The sequence below is a fragment of the Sabethes cyaneus genome, chromosome 3, assembly GCF_943734655.1.
Source record: "Sabethes cyaneus chromosome 3, idSabCyanKW18_F2, whole genome shotgun sequence".
Taxonomy (NCBI): Eukaryota; Metazoa; Arthropoda; class Insecta; order Diptera; family Culicidae; genus Sabethes; species Sabethes cyaneus.
The window spans coordinates 25,785,343-25,802,834 of record NC_071355.1 but is presented as its reverse complement, the minus strand read 5'-3'; the positions used below and the strand labels follow the sequence as shown (position 1 = coordinate 25,802,834).

The 17,492-nt window shown below is 41.3% G+C and overlaps 1 protein-coding gene across 2 annotated transcripts in view; it reads left to right on the top strand.

The window, feature by feature from the left end:
• Positions 1–17,492, top strand: part of LOC128741174 (tyrosine-protein phosphatase non-receptor type 9) — a 128,552-nt gene that overhangs the window by 48,787 nt on the left and 62,273 nt on the right. For both annotated transcript variants that reach the window (XM_053836791.1, XM_053836792.1), the window contains exons 2-3: positions 12,572–12,805; positions 13,955–14,185. In XM_053836791.1, coding sequence (XP_053692766.1) covers positions 12,572–12,805; positions 13,955–14,185 — 465 coding nt within the window. The remainder of the gene's footprint in view (positions 1–12,571; positions 12,806–13,954; positions 14,186–17,492) is intronic.

The window sequence follows — 17,492 nt, the reverse complement described above, 5'->3', positions numbered from 1 at the left end:
CGGTCTGTCTGTCGGTCTATCTGTCGGTCGGTCTGTCCGTCTGTCTGTCTGTCTGTCTCTATCTGTATGTCTGTCTGTCTCTGTCTGTCTGTCTCTGTCTGTCTGTCTGTCTCTGTCTGTCTGTCTGTAGGTCTGTCTCTGTCTGTCTGTCTCTATCTGTATGTCGCTATCTGTCTGTCTGTCTCTGTCTCTCTGTCTGTCTGTCTGTCTGTCTGTCTGTCTGTCTGTCTGTCTGTCTGTCTCTTATAGACTCAGAAACTACCGAACCGATCAGCATGAAAATTTGGATGCAGGGGTTTTTGGGGCCGAGGAAGGTTCTTATGATGGTTTGAGCTCCTCCCCCTTTAGTAGTGGGGTTCCCATGTAAATGGTACACACATTTCTGCAAAACTCGAGAACTAATCAAGCAAATGAAATCATATTTGGCATGTGAGGGTGTTTGGAGGCAGGATCTTTTTTCTATGATTGCTTGAGACATTTCAGTACCATACCCCTTCCCCCCCAGAAATCACCTCTATTTAGGTTTATTTGTTTTCCTAGGTCTACTAACTTCTATTACTTTCCTTCAGTTGGATCCGAACGAGCGAGGGCGAGTAAGGAGTGGATCACACCCCGCGAAATGGTGGTTTTCATTACCAACCCTACCCCTACTTTGAAGGAATTTTACCAATTTGATCGCTTTTTATCAGTAGTACATGCATTGTTGTGTTCTCTTTTCACTGCTCTTCCAATTATACAGCAAGCGTGTGCATGCTTATAGAATCATATGATCGGTGTTAAGTCAGACCGAACCAAGTGACAAAACGCGTTCAAAGTTTGCAGCTCTGTATGGTTTATAGCCATCAATCGTTCGAAATCATCTCATCACTCTGGATGTTTGCAACATTTATGTAGTCTGATTAGAGTCAAATGCAGCTTAGAAAATTCTGGATCGTTTGCTGTCATTAACTAATTTTTTTAAATTTTGTGACTTGGTCCAGTTTGACTTAACACCGACCATATAACAACCGAACACTACAGCTGTAGCGCACTGTTCCAACACAGATGTCAACTTCGCCTAGGTTTAATCGTCAATCGTCTCACCGTAAAGAATTTGCGATCTGTTGGAATAAGGAACTTTTCTTTCTAACAAACGTTCCTCACATAGACATCAAATTGGTGTAGGCTTACTCGCGGTTGAAAGAAATCTTGTTGGGTTGGGACGAGCAGACTTTGTCACTTTTTCTGGCGTATTTCCCAAGCAAGGACATCAAATTGGTCTAGGTTTAATCGTCGTAGAGAATTTTAGACATGTTGGGACGAGGAGACTTTGGTCACTGTCAGAAAGCCAGAAAGTAATCGAATTCATAGTAAGCAGATGGTGCAATTAACTTTCGTCTCTACTTGTGAAACAAGGCGATCACGAAGAAAATTCCTGAAAGACGTAGTCCTGCGTCAAAAAGATTTCTTTTTTCGAGAAAGTGTTCTACTAGTTCACCATGTGTTTGAGCGTTTATGTCATATTTAAATTATTCGGACCTATTTTAGATGCCTCGGGTAAATAATAGATATGTGGGAAAGCAACAAATATATCTCCAAGTGTATTAATATGGAATATGGATGGAACTGTTATTGTAAGTGAAGTAAATGTACTGTAACGAAAATATTGACTGAAAATGTTACTTGCATGTAAAATATAATGTAGTGAATAAATTTTATAATTGTTTTGTAGACGTCTGATGATGACCAAAAGAAAACAGTAGGCAGAAACGTCACACCAAATCAACAGTTTTTGATTTTCACCGAAAAGAATCAACAAGTTCTAATACTATTAGTGCCACGGTGATCTAAATAAGCAAATAATGTATATTTTGTTATTCATTCATTTAGATGATTTAAAAATCTTTTAATTTTTTTTTCGTTTTACATTTCTTTTGAACTCCGGGACGGTGCTTATCCTCGCATCTACTTGTTTTTCAAAGTATTAAAGTTTACTCTGAACTGTTTCTATTACATTTCACAACGATTTGCTGCAAGTCTGTGTAACGTCCAAAATATTCCTTTATCTACATTTGCCAACTGCGTCGCGCGTTCAGAGTGCGTTCGTTGCCAAGAAGCCGGAACTTGCACCTAAATTGGCCAATCATCACAAATTATAAGTAACGTCAGAATCGAATCAAAAACAAGCACCGAATCCCGTCGCAGTGCAGTTGTTAATTTTTATTTCTGCTTGTGCAATAATAGTGTGCCGAATGTGCAACGTACCGTTTTGCCATGGTTTTCCATGACCGGTCCGGCGGAGTGAAAGTTGGCTTTGTTCGGTGCCTCTCTACCTCTGTCTGACGCCTGTCTGCTTCAGCCAAACTGCAGACCTCGTACGGGTCCGTCCGCAATGCCGAGTGCCGACGTCGACCGCACTCGCTCGCAGGAGCGAACGCCTAACCCATTTTTATGCTGACTGGGATACAAGTGGGCTCTAGCAGCCCAACCAGAACAATAAAGTTTAATTCAGTGGTGGCCGGAACTTTAGTTATTCCACCGTTCGTTTTCGAATGTCATTTTTGAGAGCCTGCCAAAACGGTAGTTAACAGCAGCTAGTTGGTTCCATCGTGCATCGCTGAGGAAAATCATCTGAGCGTTGAAAAAAACAGTCTTATTAAATAATTCCGACCTGGATCCGTCCAAGCACCGACCGGCGAGGAAGGTTTAGCGGTTGAAGTTCGCACTGTAAACAACTGTACTTCCTTGCTCGTTGTTGCTAGCATGCTTTTCTATCTTGCTGTAACAGCACGGCACGAGCGGGATTACTCGCTGGAAGATGGCTGAACAATTCTTCACGCCGATTCATAAATTTCAATCAATTTGACCTATTTCGGTGGATGCCCTCGGCGTGAGTGGGAAACCCGTCCGCAGCTCGTCAGTTGGCCTGCAGTGCATAAGAACTTGTATTCAAATGAAAGGAACCGAATGGGCAAAGCACATAATGATATCGCCCATCTGCAGTTGGCAAGATCTTCTTTCGTAATGTTGGTAGGGGAATTGGCCCTATCGTCGTTTCGAACACCAGCGAACGGAAGTAAACTGGGGAAATAATAAGAAGTCAATAATGGGACCAGTTTCCGTATCGTAACGTTTATGCAGCCCGGAACTCCAACGCGCAATGCAGCCAGTTTCGGAATAGAAAGCATTAACGACGGGATGCATCTCCACAGGGTGGTTCTCTCTCGCCCACTCCTACACGTCGTACTATATTGAACTAAACATCTTCAGTCAGATTCGAGATTCCCTAGCAGGGAGAAACACGCAACCCTAAACTGACGAAGTCGAATTTATTTAAAATCATCTTCAATCTGGTGAATAACTTTAGAGGAAATCTGTCATCGTATTTGCCTCGCATCCGGCATTAGTTTAAGGGTTAACATATCATCACCAGAGGGTCCGGTTTCTACAGATTTGCATCTGCTTTCTACATCCAGCTGATTCGCGTCCCACTAGGAGGCTGCTCAACTAATCCAACCAGTTTGACCACCGAACCATTATAATTACTCCGACATACGGCTTTCCCCTCTTCGGCCAAGCGCGCTAAGTATAGCTTTAATCTCTATTTTCTTCTTGCGGAAAATTACGCACCACACATCCTACCCGGCATCCACTCCCGGCTCCCACTGCTGCCACTGGGTCTAGTTTTATATAGTCGCCGCGTTTGCCGTTTTTCTCTCTCCTGACCTTACCGAGCTGTTCCTTCGAAGCTAGTACGAGTTTGTCCTACTGCTCTAGTGCGCTGCATGTGTCTTTCGCCAAAAGTGACAGTTGCAGGCCACGCTCTGGGCGCAGGATACATACGGACGTGGGTACCTACCTATATTTGCGAAACTGGAATCGTTTCGAATTTGTATGGCTGCTTATGCAAAACTTAATTGTGCGCCCATGAGTTTAGTAACTTATAATTGATTGATCGTCGCTGCTTCATCATGAGATACGCTTAGACTTCTCATGGCTCCCACTTAGATTCAAATATGACGCATCGCACATCACCCTCTAGACTTAACTGTCTTGATAGTGTCTCATCATCACTGCGTCTTGGTTAATTGACCTAATAAATTAATGATGTTTTACGCTTAGTTAAACTGTTCAACGTCGTATTTAATTGTTAATTGCTGGAAAGTGCGACTGGGTTAGGTAGCTTTATTGCCTACAAATGGGTTTTACCTTTGTTATCTGCTTGACAAAGGGGTAAGTCGACCGGGAAAACAACCAGATACGGTAGTGGCTGTCTTCTTCGCGGAATAATGCTTCGGTTTTTTAAGTTTATGAACTACAATTTGCTTGCTTGTATCAATTTAAAAGATTACAGAATCTACTATGCTCGATAAGGACAGGTCAAAGACATGTCCAGAGATTTCCGTATATATCTGGATCATAGCTCAAATGTAATTTCCTAGCTATTTCATTCTTGATGTAAATTTCGCTGGTTTCCAGGTCAAGTAATTTATAAATTGTGACGAAAGATTGTGTGTTTTTATTTATGAATAATAATTTCAACTCATTCGTTCGTAACCCATTTTCTTACCTATTATTCAAGGAAATGTTGCACGGCACTATTATAAAATTACATCCTACAAATAAAATCTAGTGTGTTATTAAAATTGTGAGTGACAAATTGAGCAGTCACAAAATTGAAACAAATGACAAACGTCGAAATGTCACCAATTCAAAAAATCCTGATAGGTGTAATTTTTACAGGGTGATTAAAGCTGTTTGTCAATACATCAAACTCTCATAAAATCAAAACAAATGCTTCAAAATAAACAGACTTTTATTTTTCGGTTATAACCTAATATTTGAAACTTTCAAATTGAGTGTGAATCTCTCTCCTTTTTCTCTCACTAATCACCATTCGAAGGCGTTTGTAAAATGTGTCGCAACTGGCAACGCACGGTTTTCTGAGGCACATCCAGGGCCGGCGCTTCCCTTAAGCAAAACAAGTAGCTGCTTGAAGCGCCACTTCGAGGGGGCACCATTTCGCCTACATTAAAAAAACTGTAGCATTAAATAAATAAGTGGGTAATATAAAACTTTCTTCCTTCTTCTTTAGCAGCATAAAGCCGGGATGGCAAGTGGTGTATCTAGAGTAACTCTCCACTGTATTGGGCTATTTGCCGCCAATTCGTTGAGCATCTCGACACTAGCAAATCGGCTTCAACCTGGTCGAGCTATCTAGTAAGTTGAGTCTCTCTTTATTCCTAAAGACCCTCATACACGTACGAACATGTTGACCGATAATATTGATGCGGTCATGTTCGGTCAACACTCTCGGCTGTGTATGAGCGCCACGGACCAAGCAGGCAAAAGAAGATTTTGGGCTTGTCGCTCGACCTGAATGACCCGTCAACATTTTATTCCTTTCCAACCCAACATATGCGTACGTGTATGAGGCCCTTAAGGCCGATGAAGGTCTAGGAGAGAACAGATTCACTGCACGGTCATTCGGTATTCCTGCGACGTGACCGACCCATCGTACTCTCCCAACTTTCGACAATTGTACTTTGAGAATCATTCCAAGTAGTGCCTGCAGTGGATGGTTCATACGCCTACGCCATTCTTCGCTTTTCGTTTGCGCTCCACCTCCTCCTCCTGAATATCTATTCGCAACAAAACACAACAATCAAAACACTCAGATAAACGTGGTGGGAAAGTGGCATTGATGATATTAAATTATTTAGAGATTTTTCGGCAGAGATTCTCGAATCTCTTCAGAATCCGCAATCAGCAGATTCATCTTCGATGAAGTAGCAAGGAATGACGAAGTTTTTGAATTAACAGGAAACATGAACCGAACTTTTTCGTTTTTAAAGGTTTATCTTTCTAATAATGGGTTTCAAGAAACCGACAATTATTCAAAAGAAATGGCGGTTGACTGTGACCAGTGTTGCGAAGCCCGCACTAGTGTGGGCTATTTTTCTCACACACGCGTACTCGTTCGAATGAACACGTTGGCATAAGCATTCCTTTCGAACTCCCGCTCTTGTTTATTCATGCACTGCAACGACTTTTGCGAGTGTGTATTTAGCTAACAGCCACGGTCGTCGATCTCGCACGTCGTTGCAGTCTGAGCAACTGATACCAATCACTCGTGAGGACTCGCACTCTCACCCGTGTGTAGAATCGAGAGCGTAAGATGAAGAAGTACACAAAAAGTAATGCAAAATCGGTAGCCCTCACGGGCAGCTGGGTGCTCACGAGCTGTTTACCTCGTGAGTGGTTCTCCAGAAAACGCTATGAGACTGTGCGTTTGCGAGTGTGTAGGTAGTAAAATGTCTGCACACAGCAACGCCGGTTGTTTTTCGTTTGTCCTGGGGGCACCATTTTGAGAATTTGCGTGGAGCGACAATTTGGCTAGCGCCGGCCCTGGGCATATCGTCTGAAATGGTAACCAAACTTTGCTTTGTTTCCAAAGTATTACCTTTTGCGCGTCCACTTTGAATCTCGATTGGGAGAATATCGTAGCACTAGCCCCGCAATTGTCCCGTACACTAACAACTGGTTGCGAAATCTGTCGTATAAAAAAACAGAAAGCCAAGTTTCGAAAACGTAATGTAGCACCGGGATTGTCCTTTTTTTCTCCGAAAGATTGTGATCTCTTCATGAAGCAGGTTCTTTTTGTGATGATATGTGAAATGTGGTAAATTCTGACGGCACCACTCTTGTATTGCGTACGACTTATGAGAAGGAGTAGAATCTTAATGAAAGTAGTAGTTTCCATCTAGTATTATTTTAGTGGTATGAACTAGCTAATGATTTTTCAAAACATGTTATATATTGGTGTTAAATTTTCCACCTACTTCGGTAAAAAGTAACGGAAGCTTAAAATTCCGTAAATTTATATCCCAAATTTTTCTCAACACTTTTTGAAACCATTGAGCAGCCAACTTTCTTCGAAAATCACTCTAACCCTCTACTTTTCCGTCAATCTGTAAGGCTGCTGCTTTCTGTATGCTTTGAACTTTATATCCTGCTTTGTTTTACGTACCTGCTTTGTTTTGTACCTTTCAATGGTGCCGGACATAAATCTCACGTGGATGTTGTTGCGTTTTAGCTGTCTCTTAATCTCGCAAGGTTTGATTTTTTTGCCAATTCAAGTCTACTATCAGTACATCAGTTTCCATTATTGCAGCGCCCAAAAACAAATCAAATAGGCTTTACCTTGACATAATGGGTTCGTGCATTATACGAATAATTTTATAACGGTAATCTTTCTAATAGACGAAGAGAATAGTATGAGAAACCAATGAAGGTATTTTATAGTATCTCTAGAGCGGGACAAGACGTGCAGGTAAAAGAGCGGAAAAATAGATAAGAAAGAGTCATTGAAGCAGCATTTACTAGGTTCAAAGTTTGTTTGTTTTTTACCAAGCTAGGAGTTTTACGGGTTGTGCTAGGTTGTAATGGGACAATTCAAGTATAACCGGAACCGAATCCAGCTTTTCTCTTAGACCCCGATGGTTCATCTTTATTGCTCTCTTCAGTTATCAAAATGGTACCAACTTTGGACGAGGTTAAAAAATCAGCAAAAAACGGCAAAACAGCTGCAAAGGACGGCGTCTTCGCCGTGCTTTTGAAAGTCGAGAGCGAACAGCTTTATTGTGCAATTGAAAGGTATGGACTGAGGAGGAACTACCCACGAACTCATTGAAGTTCTCATATTCCCTATTTACAAACAAGACCACCGATCATACGAATACAGTAATTATCGGGTAACTACTCTCGTCAATTTTGCATACAAAACTCTCCCGCACAGGATGCACAGGACGGACCAAATGTTCAACTTGCGACAAATCGTCGATAAATGCCAAGAATTAAACTTGCAGATCCACCATTTGTTTATAGACTTCAAGGCGGCGTACGATTCAGTGAAACGAAATGAGCTTTGGCGAATCATGCTTGAGCATGGTTTTCCAACAACGAATGAACAGGTCGGAAGGAAGGAGTTTTTCCGCCCAATCATTGGAAAAGAGAGCCTTCACTCGACGACCAATGATAACGGCCTGAGGTTGAAAGACTTCACTGCAACCACTGCAATCTGTAGCACATACCTTGCACGCTGAAATATTCGAAAACACACCCGGACACCCGAATGGTGAAACGTGCTCCCAAATCGACCATCCCAAGCATGAATTAGAGTTTTATTGTACTCTTCTGGTGATCTTCAAGACCAATTTTGGTCTTAAATTCAATCATAAGAGTATAATAAAACCCAAATTGTTACTTGGGATCCCATGATTGATGGCCGATCAAATCCTTGACAAATTACGGTAATAAGGCTTGTCGCGACAAAATCTGGACACCTCAATTTTGCAATAAAACAAATTTGCTAGAAGTTTAATCCATGAAACAATTTTATATCATTTATGTGTGTATCGTTAATAATTATCAAACAAATTAACATTACTTATTTGGTCTGGATGAAAAATTGACGAACTTTGGAGTTTACCCTTGCCATGAGGGTCAGTGCAGAATTGTTGGCAACCAATTTAGCTGCGTTTGTCCAAGATTTTCGAAATTTATCTATAGTAGTTGCTTGTTGTTTGCGCTGGGACAGCTCTCTCTTCACCAAAGCCCAATACCGCTCGATGGGGCGTAACTCTGGACAGTTAGGTGGATTAGCCTTCTTCGGTACAATATGGACTCCATTAGCATCATACCATTCCAAAACATCTTTGGCGTAGTGACAGGATGCCAAATCAGGCCAAAACAGCGAGGGTACATCATGGCTGCGTTGGAACGGTAACAATCATTTCTGCAGGCTTTCTTCACGGTATATTTCTTTGTTAACCGTTTCTGTAGTGATGTAACTTTTGCTTGCTCGACCACAGCTGCACATGACCTGCCATACTAAATATTTTTTGGGGAACTTGGCTTTATTTTTTGTCCTGAAATGCACTGCAACGCCATTCCGATTCATGGCAGCGTAAAAAGACATACCAGGAAGCTGTTTAAAGTCTTCTAGGACATACGCTTCATCGTCCATTGTAACGCATGGAAACTTTGTTAAATATTCACGATAAAGCTTATGAGCGCGTGTTTTGGCCGTCGTATTTTTCTTATCATTACGGTTTAGCGCAGTCCTCACCTTGAAAGACTTCATGCCTTGTCGTTGCTTAGAAGTGTGCACCAATGTTGGCGACATTTTTATTTTACGAGCAATGGTACGTACAGAAAGATGTGGTCTCCTCCGTAATATTTGTTTTACCTTCGCATCCGTGTGGTGGTTCCTCAGAGCCATTTTTGTTCCACTTCCCTTCTTCCTAGCTTTCAAGCGAGTATCGAACGATTTTAAAACACTGTGAACAGTGCTTGGAGGAAATCCAAGCTTTTTGGCAAGTTTTTTTAACGAGAGATCCGAAATTTTCATTGCGACCGCACACAATTGCTTTTCGCAGCTGCTCTTCTTTCGACGCCATTTTACGCTGAGCGCTTGTAATATAAAAAAGTGTTATATTTTCAGAAAGAACAGGCATACGTCTACCACTCTGCAAAATATTTCACTCATTGTTAATGTATTTCTGAGGCTGTGTGTGTTTAGGGGTGTCCAAATTTTGTCGCGAACAAGCCTTACAACTTGCGGACTCACCATCTGTTTGTGGATTTTAAGGCAGCGTACGATTCAGTGAAAAGAAATGAATCATGGCAGATAATGCTCGAACACTGCTTTTCAACCTTACAAAACTGTGTCGTACAACGCTAGACAAATCAAAATCAAGCATGAGAATAGCTGGTGAAATCCGGATGCATTCGTGACGTTAGACGGATTGAAACAAGGCAATGCACTCTTTAACCTACTGTTTGATATACGGGTGATAAGAAGAGCAGGTGTGCTAAAGAATGGAACCATCATCACTAAAACGCCCCTAGGCTTTGCGGGTGACATCGACATTGGCCCCATTGTAGAGGCATTTGTGCCTTTCAAAAGAGAATCTGCAAGAATCGGACTGATCAAAAACACTGCCAAAACGAAGTACATGGTTGCTGACAGAAAGCGTGGAGGTCTGAATGATGTTGGATCTGAGATGGACTATAATGTGGAAGGTACGAGGTTGCCGACGAATTCACATACCTGGGAATTCTAGCCACGAAGCATGGATGTTGAAAGCAGGCTTCATTCTCGGTTTTTTGCTCAGTAGATGCTCATTTGACTGCAGCGCCTCAACGAAACATAATTTGAAAAGTGGTGTAAAAGGCAATTGTTGAGTTAGTTATTGTCTACATTATTGTTGAAGAAAGCATAGTTCTATCTTTTGTATTTACGGCGCTATGGAGCTGCTATCCCGTTGGTAGCAAAAAGAGTGCTCATTTGGCTACCGACGGCTTAGCAACCGCATTGCGCCGTAAATACAAAAGATAAAACGATACTTTCTTCAACAATCATGTAAATAATAATTGGCTCTACAATTGCCCTTTACACTACTTTTTCGAATTCTGCTTAGTTCAGGCGCTGCAGTCAAATGAGCAACTACTGAGCAAAAAACCGAAAATGAAGCCTGGTTGAAAGTGAACGACCGATCGCGTAACGTCCCGCGCTCAATTCTTGGCGGCGTATTAGAAGAATGAATGTGGCACAGGCGCGTGAACCACGAAATTTACCAAGTATATTGTACCTTGCAGCAAATTTACGAATCCTACGCAAATTCTTATTTTAATAATAATTATCATGTACTTAATAAATACATTGAAAATATGCTTGTCAAGTAAGGAGGAGTGCAGTGGGGAGGCAATAACGAAAAACTTATGGTTCAAATTGCTAAATTGCAATCATGTGTGGTAAACGCAGAAAATAACCACGCTAATAATTATCGCGTGGGACTCTAAATTGGTGGAAACTCCGCAATACAAAGATGCAGATATTGTGAATCTAATAAAGCACGGCAGACTACGGTGGGCTGGCCATGTAGCAAAGTTGCCGGATTAGAGACCAGCGAAAACAATATTCAGCAGAGAGCCCGACAGAGGCCGTCGATTTCGAGACAGATCTCGTACCCGTTGGACTAGCGCTGTTGATGAGGATGCTAGAGCAGCGGGTGTTAGCGGCGACTGGAGAGTGGCAGCTAAAGAAGCGTGGAGAGGACTCCTAAATTCGATCGGGATTTGATAAGCGGATTGTTGTCAAAAAAACGTGCATCGAATTAAAAAAAATTGCTCTGACTGCCGCCTTTTAAAAAGGTAGTTACACTAACTCGCGACTATACACAAAATAAGACGGCCATAACACGATTCCGCAAGTTCCGGACGATGATGCCGACGAAGTTCCATTGTGCGGTAATGGAAGACGAAGCTTACGTCAAGCTTAAACCACCTGCGTTGGCAGGAATTTCAAATTGCAACTGAAATGGGGAAAAAGGCAGATATTTTCAGCCATATTGGAACTATGGAATTTCGCTAAGAAATATCTGTTTTAAAAGACTCTCTGTCCCTGTGGATTGAAATCGGAACCGTGGATCAGGAAATTTATGTAAACGAGTGTCTGGAAAAACTGATGCCTTCCCTGAAGCAATACAATTATTCCGTGCTATTTTGGCCGAAACTGATATACTGCCATTACGGAACAATTTGTTTATCAAGGTCATGGAGTGGTAAATAGCAGAAACATGTAAGTTATCCACGTTATTTCAACTAATTAATCAATTCTTGCGATTGGAAAATCCTAATAATCCATCAAAAACAAAATTGGCTGCTTTTTATGGACATTTTTTTCAAGTTTCTACGAACCTCTCAATCTCCGGCTCTCGGATGGTTGTTTTCTCTTTTGGTATGGTACAGCTTGAATTCAACAATTGGTTTTAATTCAAAAATTTCATTTTAATGATTAGCTTTTACGCTTTTACATTATCAATTTCTACTCACTATCTTCTGTATAATAGATCAAAAGTGATTACAAAATGACATAAGCACGGAGGAAACCAATAAGGTTAATCAACCAAAAACGGTGCTTTACCGTAGGGACATTTTATCTCTAAAGTGTACAACAGGATGTTGCTCATATCAACTACCGTGTTGCTTACAACTGAATCTAGGTATGAGTTTTTTATCTGTCTAACTTTCCGTCTGTCGTCAAGCTTCACTGATAGTGTGCCGGATAATGCCCACCGTTGAAGTTTTTCTCCGCCACTTCGAATAATTAGTGAGTTTTTTTTCTCTATTTTTCTACCCCCATATTTATTCTTATTTTCGCATTTACTTTAAACTTTCTGCCACTCGCCTCTTGTTGCTGTTGATGTTTTGTTTTTCGTTTCGCTCTAGTTTGGCAGCGCTTTTATGGCACAGACTTTCAACTGCTCGGCAATAATTATGATTCAATTCGTTGGAGTCTCGCTCGCGGTTGTGTGTTACAGCAACAGCAACCAACTTCAGCTGACCGGTAGCATAGCATATGCACTGCTGTTTACTATTTACTATTTAACTGCTAACGGGACGACAAAGTGTCTGTTTATTTTGAACCCTATTTAGGCAGAAGGTCTGCAAACTTTCAGCCAGCATTTTAGTTTTTAGCATAACAACTAACAGTCGAATTTCTTTCTCTCTCTTTCTTTCCGTACAGGCGGTGAAACAGTTCATAGATCTGATTAATAGTTCCAACAGTGACCCGCACCGAAAGGCCGTCACACCGGCGATCGCGACAAAGTTCCTGCTGGCACGAAAGTTTGACATTCCGCGGGCGGTGGCACTCTACGAGCAGCATGAGCTGATCCGGCAGCGGGAGGGTCTGTACGGATTCGACCCGCTCACCGATCCCCTGCGGGCAGAGCTCGAAACGGGGAAGTTTACGATACTGGTGAGTACCTAGTATACCTACCTATCCACTAGCGCAGGTTTGCGATATCAGTTTTACAATCGGTAGAAAGATTATTGGGGGGTCTGCGATAACAGTGCTAATGAATGGCATTGCAAATGCAATTCTCCAGTTTGTTTATCAAGGTCCGGTAACAGTTTACGGAAACCTCGTTTCAAGATAATACCCGTGACAGTTTGCATTGCGGGTTATCGTGCGTTATTTAATACCGATCTAAATGTGTTGCTATTCAATCGCAACTTGCAACTCGCAACAACTCCGTCTGCACACGTCTCAGGGTATTGATCTCATCTGCAGCTTTCGAATCTCCTGTTAAAACCATAAATGTGTATGGCACACAAGCATCAGCAGACTAATCGAAACGGTCGGCTTATTTGAGTTCAATTGTACAGAAATTCATTTTTAAGAGCACGGGCTTATAGTGCGTATAGTTTTCGCGCGGCTTTGAAAATTGTTTCATTTTTTTTTCTTCTCTTGCTTGATTTACTGGCTCGTTACAGCTCTTCTACAACCATGCTTTGCCCACCGTGCACGCGGGGCGGCGATGTGTGGCCGGCATGTGGCGTGTCTGTCGAGCAAAACAATTACAATCGCTTGTGGCACCTCTGGGAGAAAGTTGCCAATTTAAGCGCTTGCTCCGAGTGCTTCCACTACTGTCCATTGGGTTTAGGAATTGTATAAACTATTGCGCTTTAACGGGGGTCCATACGTAACGTATGAAAGAGGTGCGGTTGTCTGATGTTTTTTCCAGTACCTTTTTAGAGTCTCAACATTCGTTGTTATTGAAAATGATAACAATCTTACCTGGTGCCATGTTTTCGTGGCATCCTGGCAGTTTTTTCGCCAGATATAAAAGAAATAATTTGAAAACCCATACTTTTTACTTTAGATAAATAAAATTGCTTTCCGTTATCGTTACATATATAAAAATTAACTGGGCAATCATTGCCTTATCCAGTTCCATTAGTGGTTTCGTAAGTTTTCATTTCAATCATCGTGTATTAAATCCAATCCTGCTGTTGGTGATCATACCCGCCATCGTTGTGTACCTACCTCCTTTCTTGTTGTTCCACCTTATTTTGCAGCTTGCTTCACTTCGACTGTACTAATTGCTCTCGCTTACTCTTCCAGCCCGGACGCGATGCTAGTGGCGCCGCCATCGCATTATTCACTGCTAACCTGCATTATCCGGAGATAGTTACACACAAAACTACGCTCCAGGGAGTTGTGTACCAGCTGGACGTCGCCCTGCAGAGTGCCGAAACGCAGAAAGCCGGACTGGTGTTTATCTACGACATGAGCACCTCCAAGTATTCCAATTTCGATTACGATCTGTCACAGAAAATACTCACACTGCTGAAGGTAAGTAACCCATTTTGGCTGTAAAACTTCGGGAACCAAACATCTTTGTGCGCATCGTTTGATCTACTTTGGAACTAAAGTAATAAATTTTAAATTAAAATTAGAACGACTAGCCCGTTTCAAATATGGAACAAATCCTGCCCAGCTGGTCATGATTCAAAATCCAATTGCCTACAGTTCCTTCCACAATACGATACAAACACAATTGCAATTGTAAATGCGGAATAATTAAACACGCTGGTTCAATATTGGACCGGGGTAAGCGCATCATACCGCGACCGGTTAGGTTCGCCCAGACGATGTAAATTCTGCGATGCACTTGCTTGCACTACGATGGCTTTGTACGTTACCGAACCGATACGATTTTACGCAGTATCTATCTACAGTCAGCAGCCCGGTTCTCTAGGATGGCGATGCGCTTTATTTCGTGATTTTCCTAGAATTTCAACTTCGCAGCAGCTTTGTTTGTTGCCCATAACGGACTAACGGCCCACACATACTCGCTCGCTCGGCGACTAGGTGCCCGTGATCGTCCGATTTAGTTCGATTTGTATGCGATATGGGAATATCAAGCGATGATTTGTAGTTTGATGTTTATCCAGTTTATAGTTTGTCTTTTTCATAAATTGAAACCAGTCTCGGTTTCGATAAAACTCAATTGTACTCAAAACAGATTCGAATGTCTCATTTTGTTGTTTACTTTTCTAGTTAGTTTGTTGTGTTGTTTTGAATATCATCAATTTAGTAGGCTACCTTCCAATCTACAATCTAGAGCTGCTAACCAAACTTTATCAAATTCCTTTTGGAAGTAAATTCTGTTTTCGGTTAGCTTGCGAGTTTTTATTACAGTTCCGTAATTAGCGGTATCATTCTAACAACTCCCACATGATAGTGACATTGCATATTTTCGGTCAAGTCGGGTCTTGTCCGCAGCTTAGTTCTATCTAAATTTGCAACCTAATGAATTTATTGAAAAATATATATCTAATTTTCTCAATTAGTACTTAGAAAGGCTGGTAAAGCTATATTTCATTACTTTATTCGAAAAACTGATGCCAGTATTAGAGCTTACACTCCATGCTTATATTTCTACTGACGAACTTTGAAAATTTTAACTGAATAAATGTAATATATCTTCCTGCTGCTCTTAGATCTTATTCAGCGAAGAACCATATTTAATGGTTAACCTTACTTCTGGAACTTTGTATAACGTCCAACAGAATGTTTATATTGACCACCAGACTTTTTGCCAGCAAATGAAACTATCGAGACTAAGAGCAAACCAAACTACGTTTTGATCACTTGCCCGGTATCCAAGTATTTTTCCAGTGAGAGTGTTGTGTATAGATCGAAGTACCTAATAGGATGTCGGACTGCACCAAGTCTAGTATATATCGCAGGTTATTTTCTACGTATATTGTGAACGATATAGCGATATGTGGGCGAGCATTGTCATGATGAAAAATTACAGATTCATGCCTAACCGAATGGTTCGGCAGTTTTACTAACTATGCTCACTTCACACGGATTATTTGCTGTCGCTACGGCCTCTCCATCAGTGGTTTGACCGGATCTTAGTAACTAATAATGGAATGCTCTCTTGTGCTTCCACTCAATGACTCTACTGGATGCAGAGCATTGCTTGCGATCAATTTGATTCATATCTGTCATCGATATATTTATGTCAACTTCCACCAAAAAACGAGGACCTATTAGAAAAGTCATATTGTGTTGAACCTCTTAGGTTTAAAACCTTTAATAAACAATAAAAATTGTGTTAGATGAACTGAAATCCAGAGGCACGTTCGGGTCCGGTGATGGCGATGAAGCACATGCAAAATAAGATAAGACCAGATAGTAAAAGATTGATCCCTGAAAAGTTTGTTTTCTTTCGGCAAGGTTTGGTAGAAATAAAAAAGTATTTTTTTTTGCCAAAACAAACCACGCAGAGCAAAACCGACCGAAAGTCACTGGATGCATTCATTTTTTAATCTGTCGTGTTCGGTACGGCACCCATCCAACGGAAGAGCTTAGAAATCTCCAATATCCTAAGGTTTCTATCGAACGAAAGTTTTATTTCACCCCCTTGAGTTACGTGAAATGCTAAGGATTCCATATTGAGAAAGTGATGCATTTCGATACATTTACCTTCGTACCGTTTGTAGGACGCCAATACATAATACTTTCCACGTCACGTTATAAAACAACGATATGATTCAGATGTTGTGATAGCAAGGTAAAGTCTAGGTGCTACATTCTGTTTTCAAAACTTGACCTTCTGCAAAAAAAAACGAAATTTAAATGGTCCAAGAATGCTACCTTGAGGTTGTGCGGCCTTTTGAAAAGTTCTAAAGTGCTCGTCACTAAAATGATTGATTATTACATAAAGACTTAGCACCTCCGCACCATAAGCATAATGCGCGAGAAGACTGCACCGGTTAGCACTTGGTAACGGCACCATTCATAACAACGTGAACGTGCTACTGGAACAAATTAAAGCAAAATCTAGGTGCTACATTCCGTTTTCGATAATTGATCTTCTGTTTTTGTTCGACAGACTTCGCGACCTAGTGCTACCATTCCATTGATTCTAACAGTTTGTCCTAGCTGAGATTCGAACATACGGACGACTGACTTGTTAAGCCAGCGTCGCTTCTTGAGGGAGTGATGGAAGAAATCATGTAGGAGTGTTTGAAACGTCTATGGCGCAAGTCAAGTCTTATGATGATGATGATTCAGTGATTCGCAGTAATTCGTGTTGTTCACAAAAACTAAGTCAAGCAGTCTGCAACTTTAGTTGGTTAAGTTGAAGATCTGCGTCAGTCGGCTTGCTGTGGGTGATTCCTAAGTTAGGGGAACATGAGAAACCCCTCCTACGCTTGCCTAGAATGTGGTGAAATCAGATAATGAGTTCTGTCGCATTTCTGTGAAAAAAAAAACAGTATCCGGCAGCAATTTCGTCAAAGAGGGTGCCGCTGTGTTGCTTTAAGCACAGCCCACATCCTTCCCAAGCAACAATGTGAGTTTTATTGTACTCTTGTGGTGGTCTTCAAGACCAATTTTGGTCTTAAATGTCATCATAAGAGTGTAATAAAACCCAAATTGTTACTTGGGTTCCTTCATTATGAATTTTGCATTTACCAATAATCCCAGAAGGAAGGCTCTTGCCAGGGCAAATTTATAAGAGTGGTACTGGCTCGAGGTGCGTAATGAAACCTCTTGTCCATGGTCGAATTATAACTTGTACCAATACGTGGTCTTAGGAACAATATACGGAGGAAGAGGCACAATTTGTATTTAAAAATAT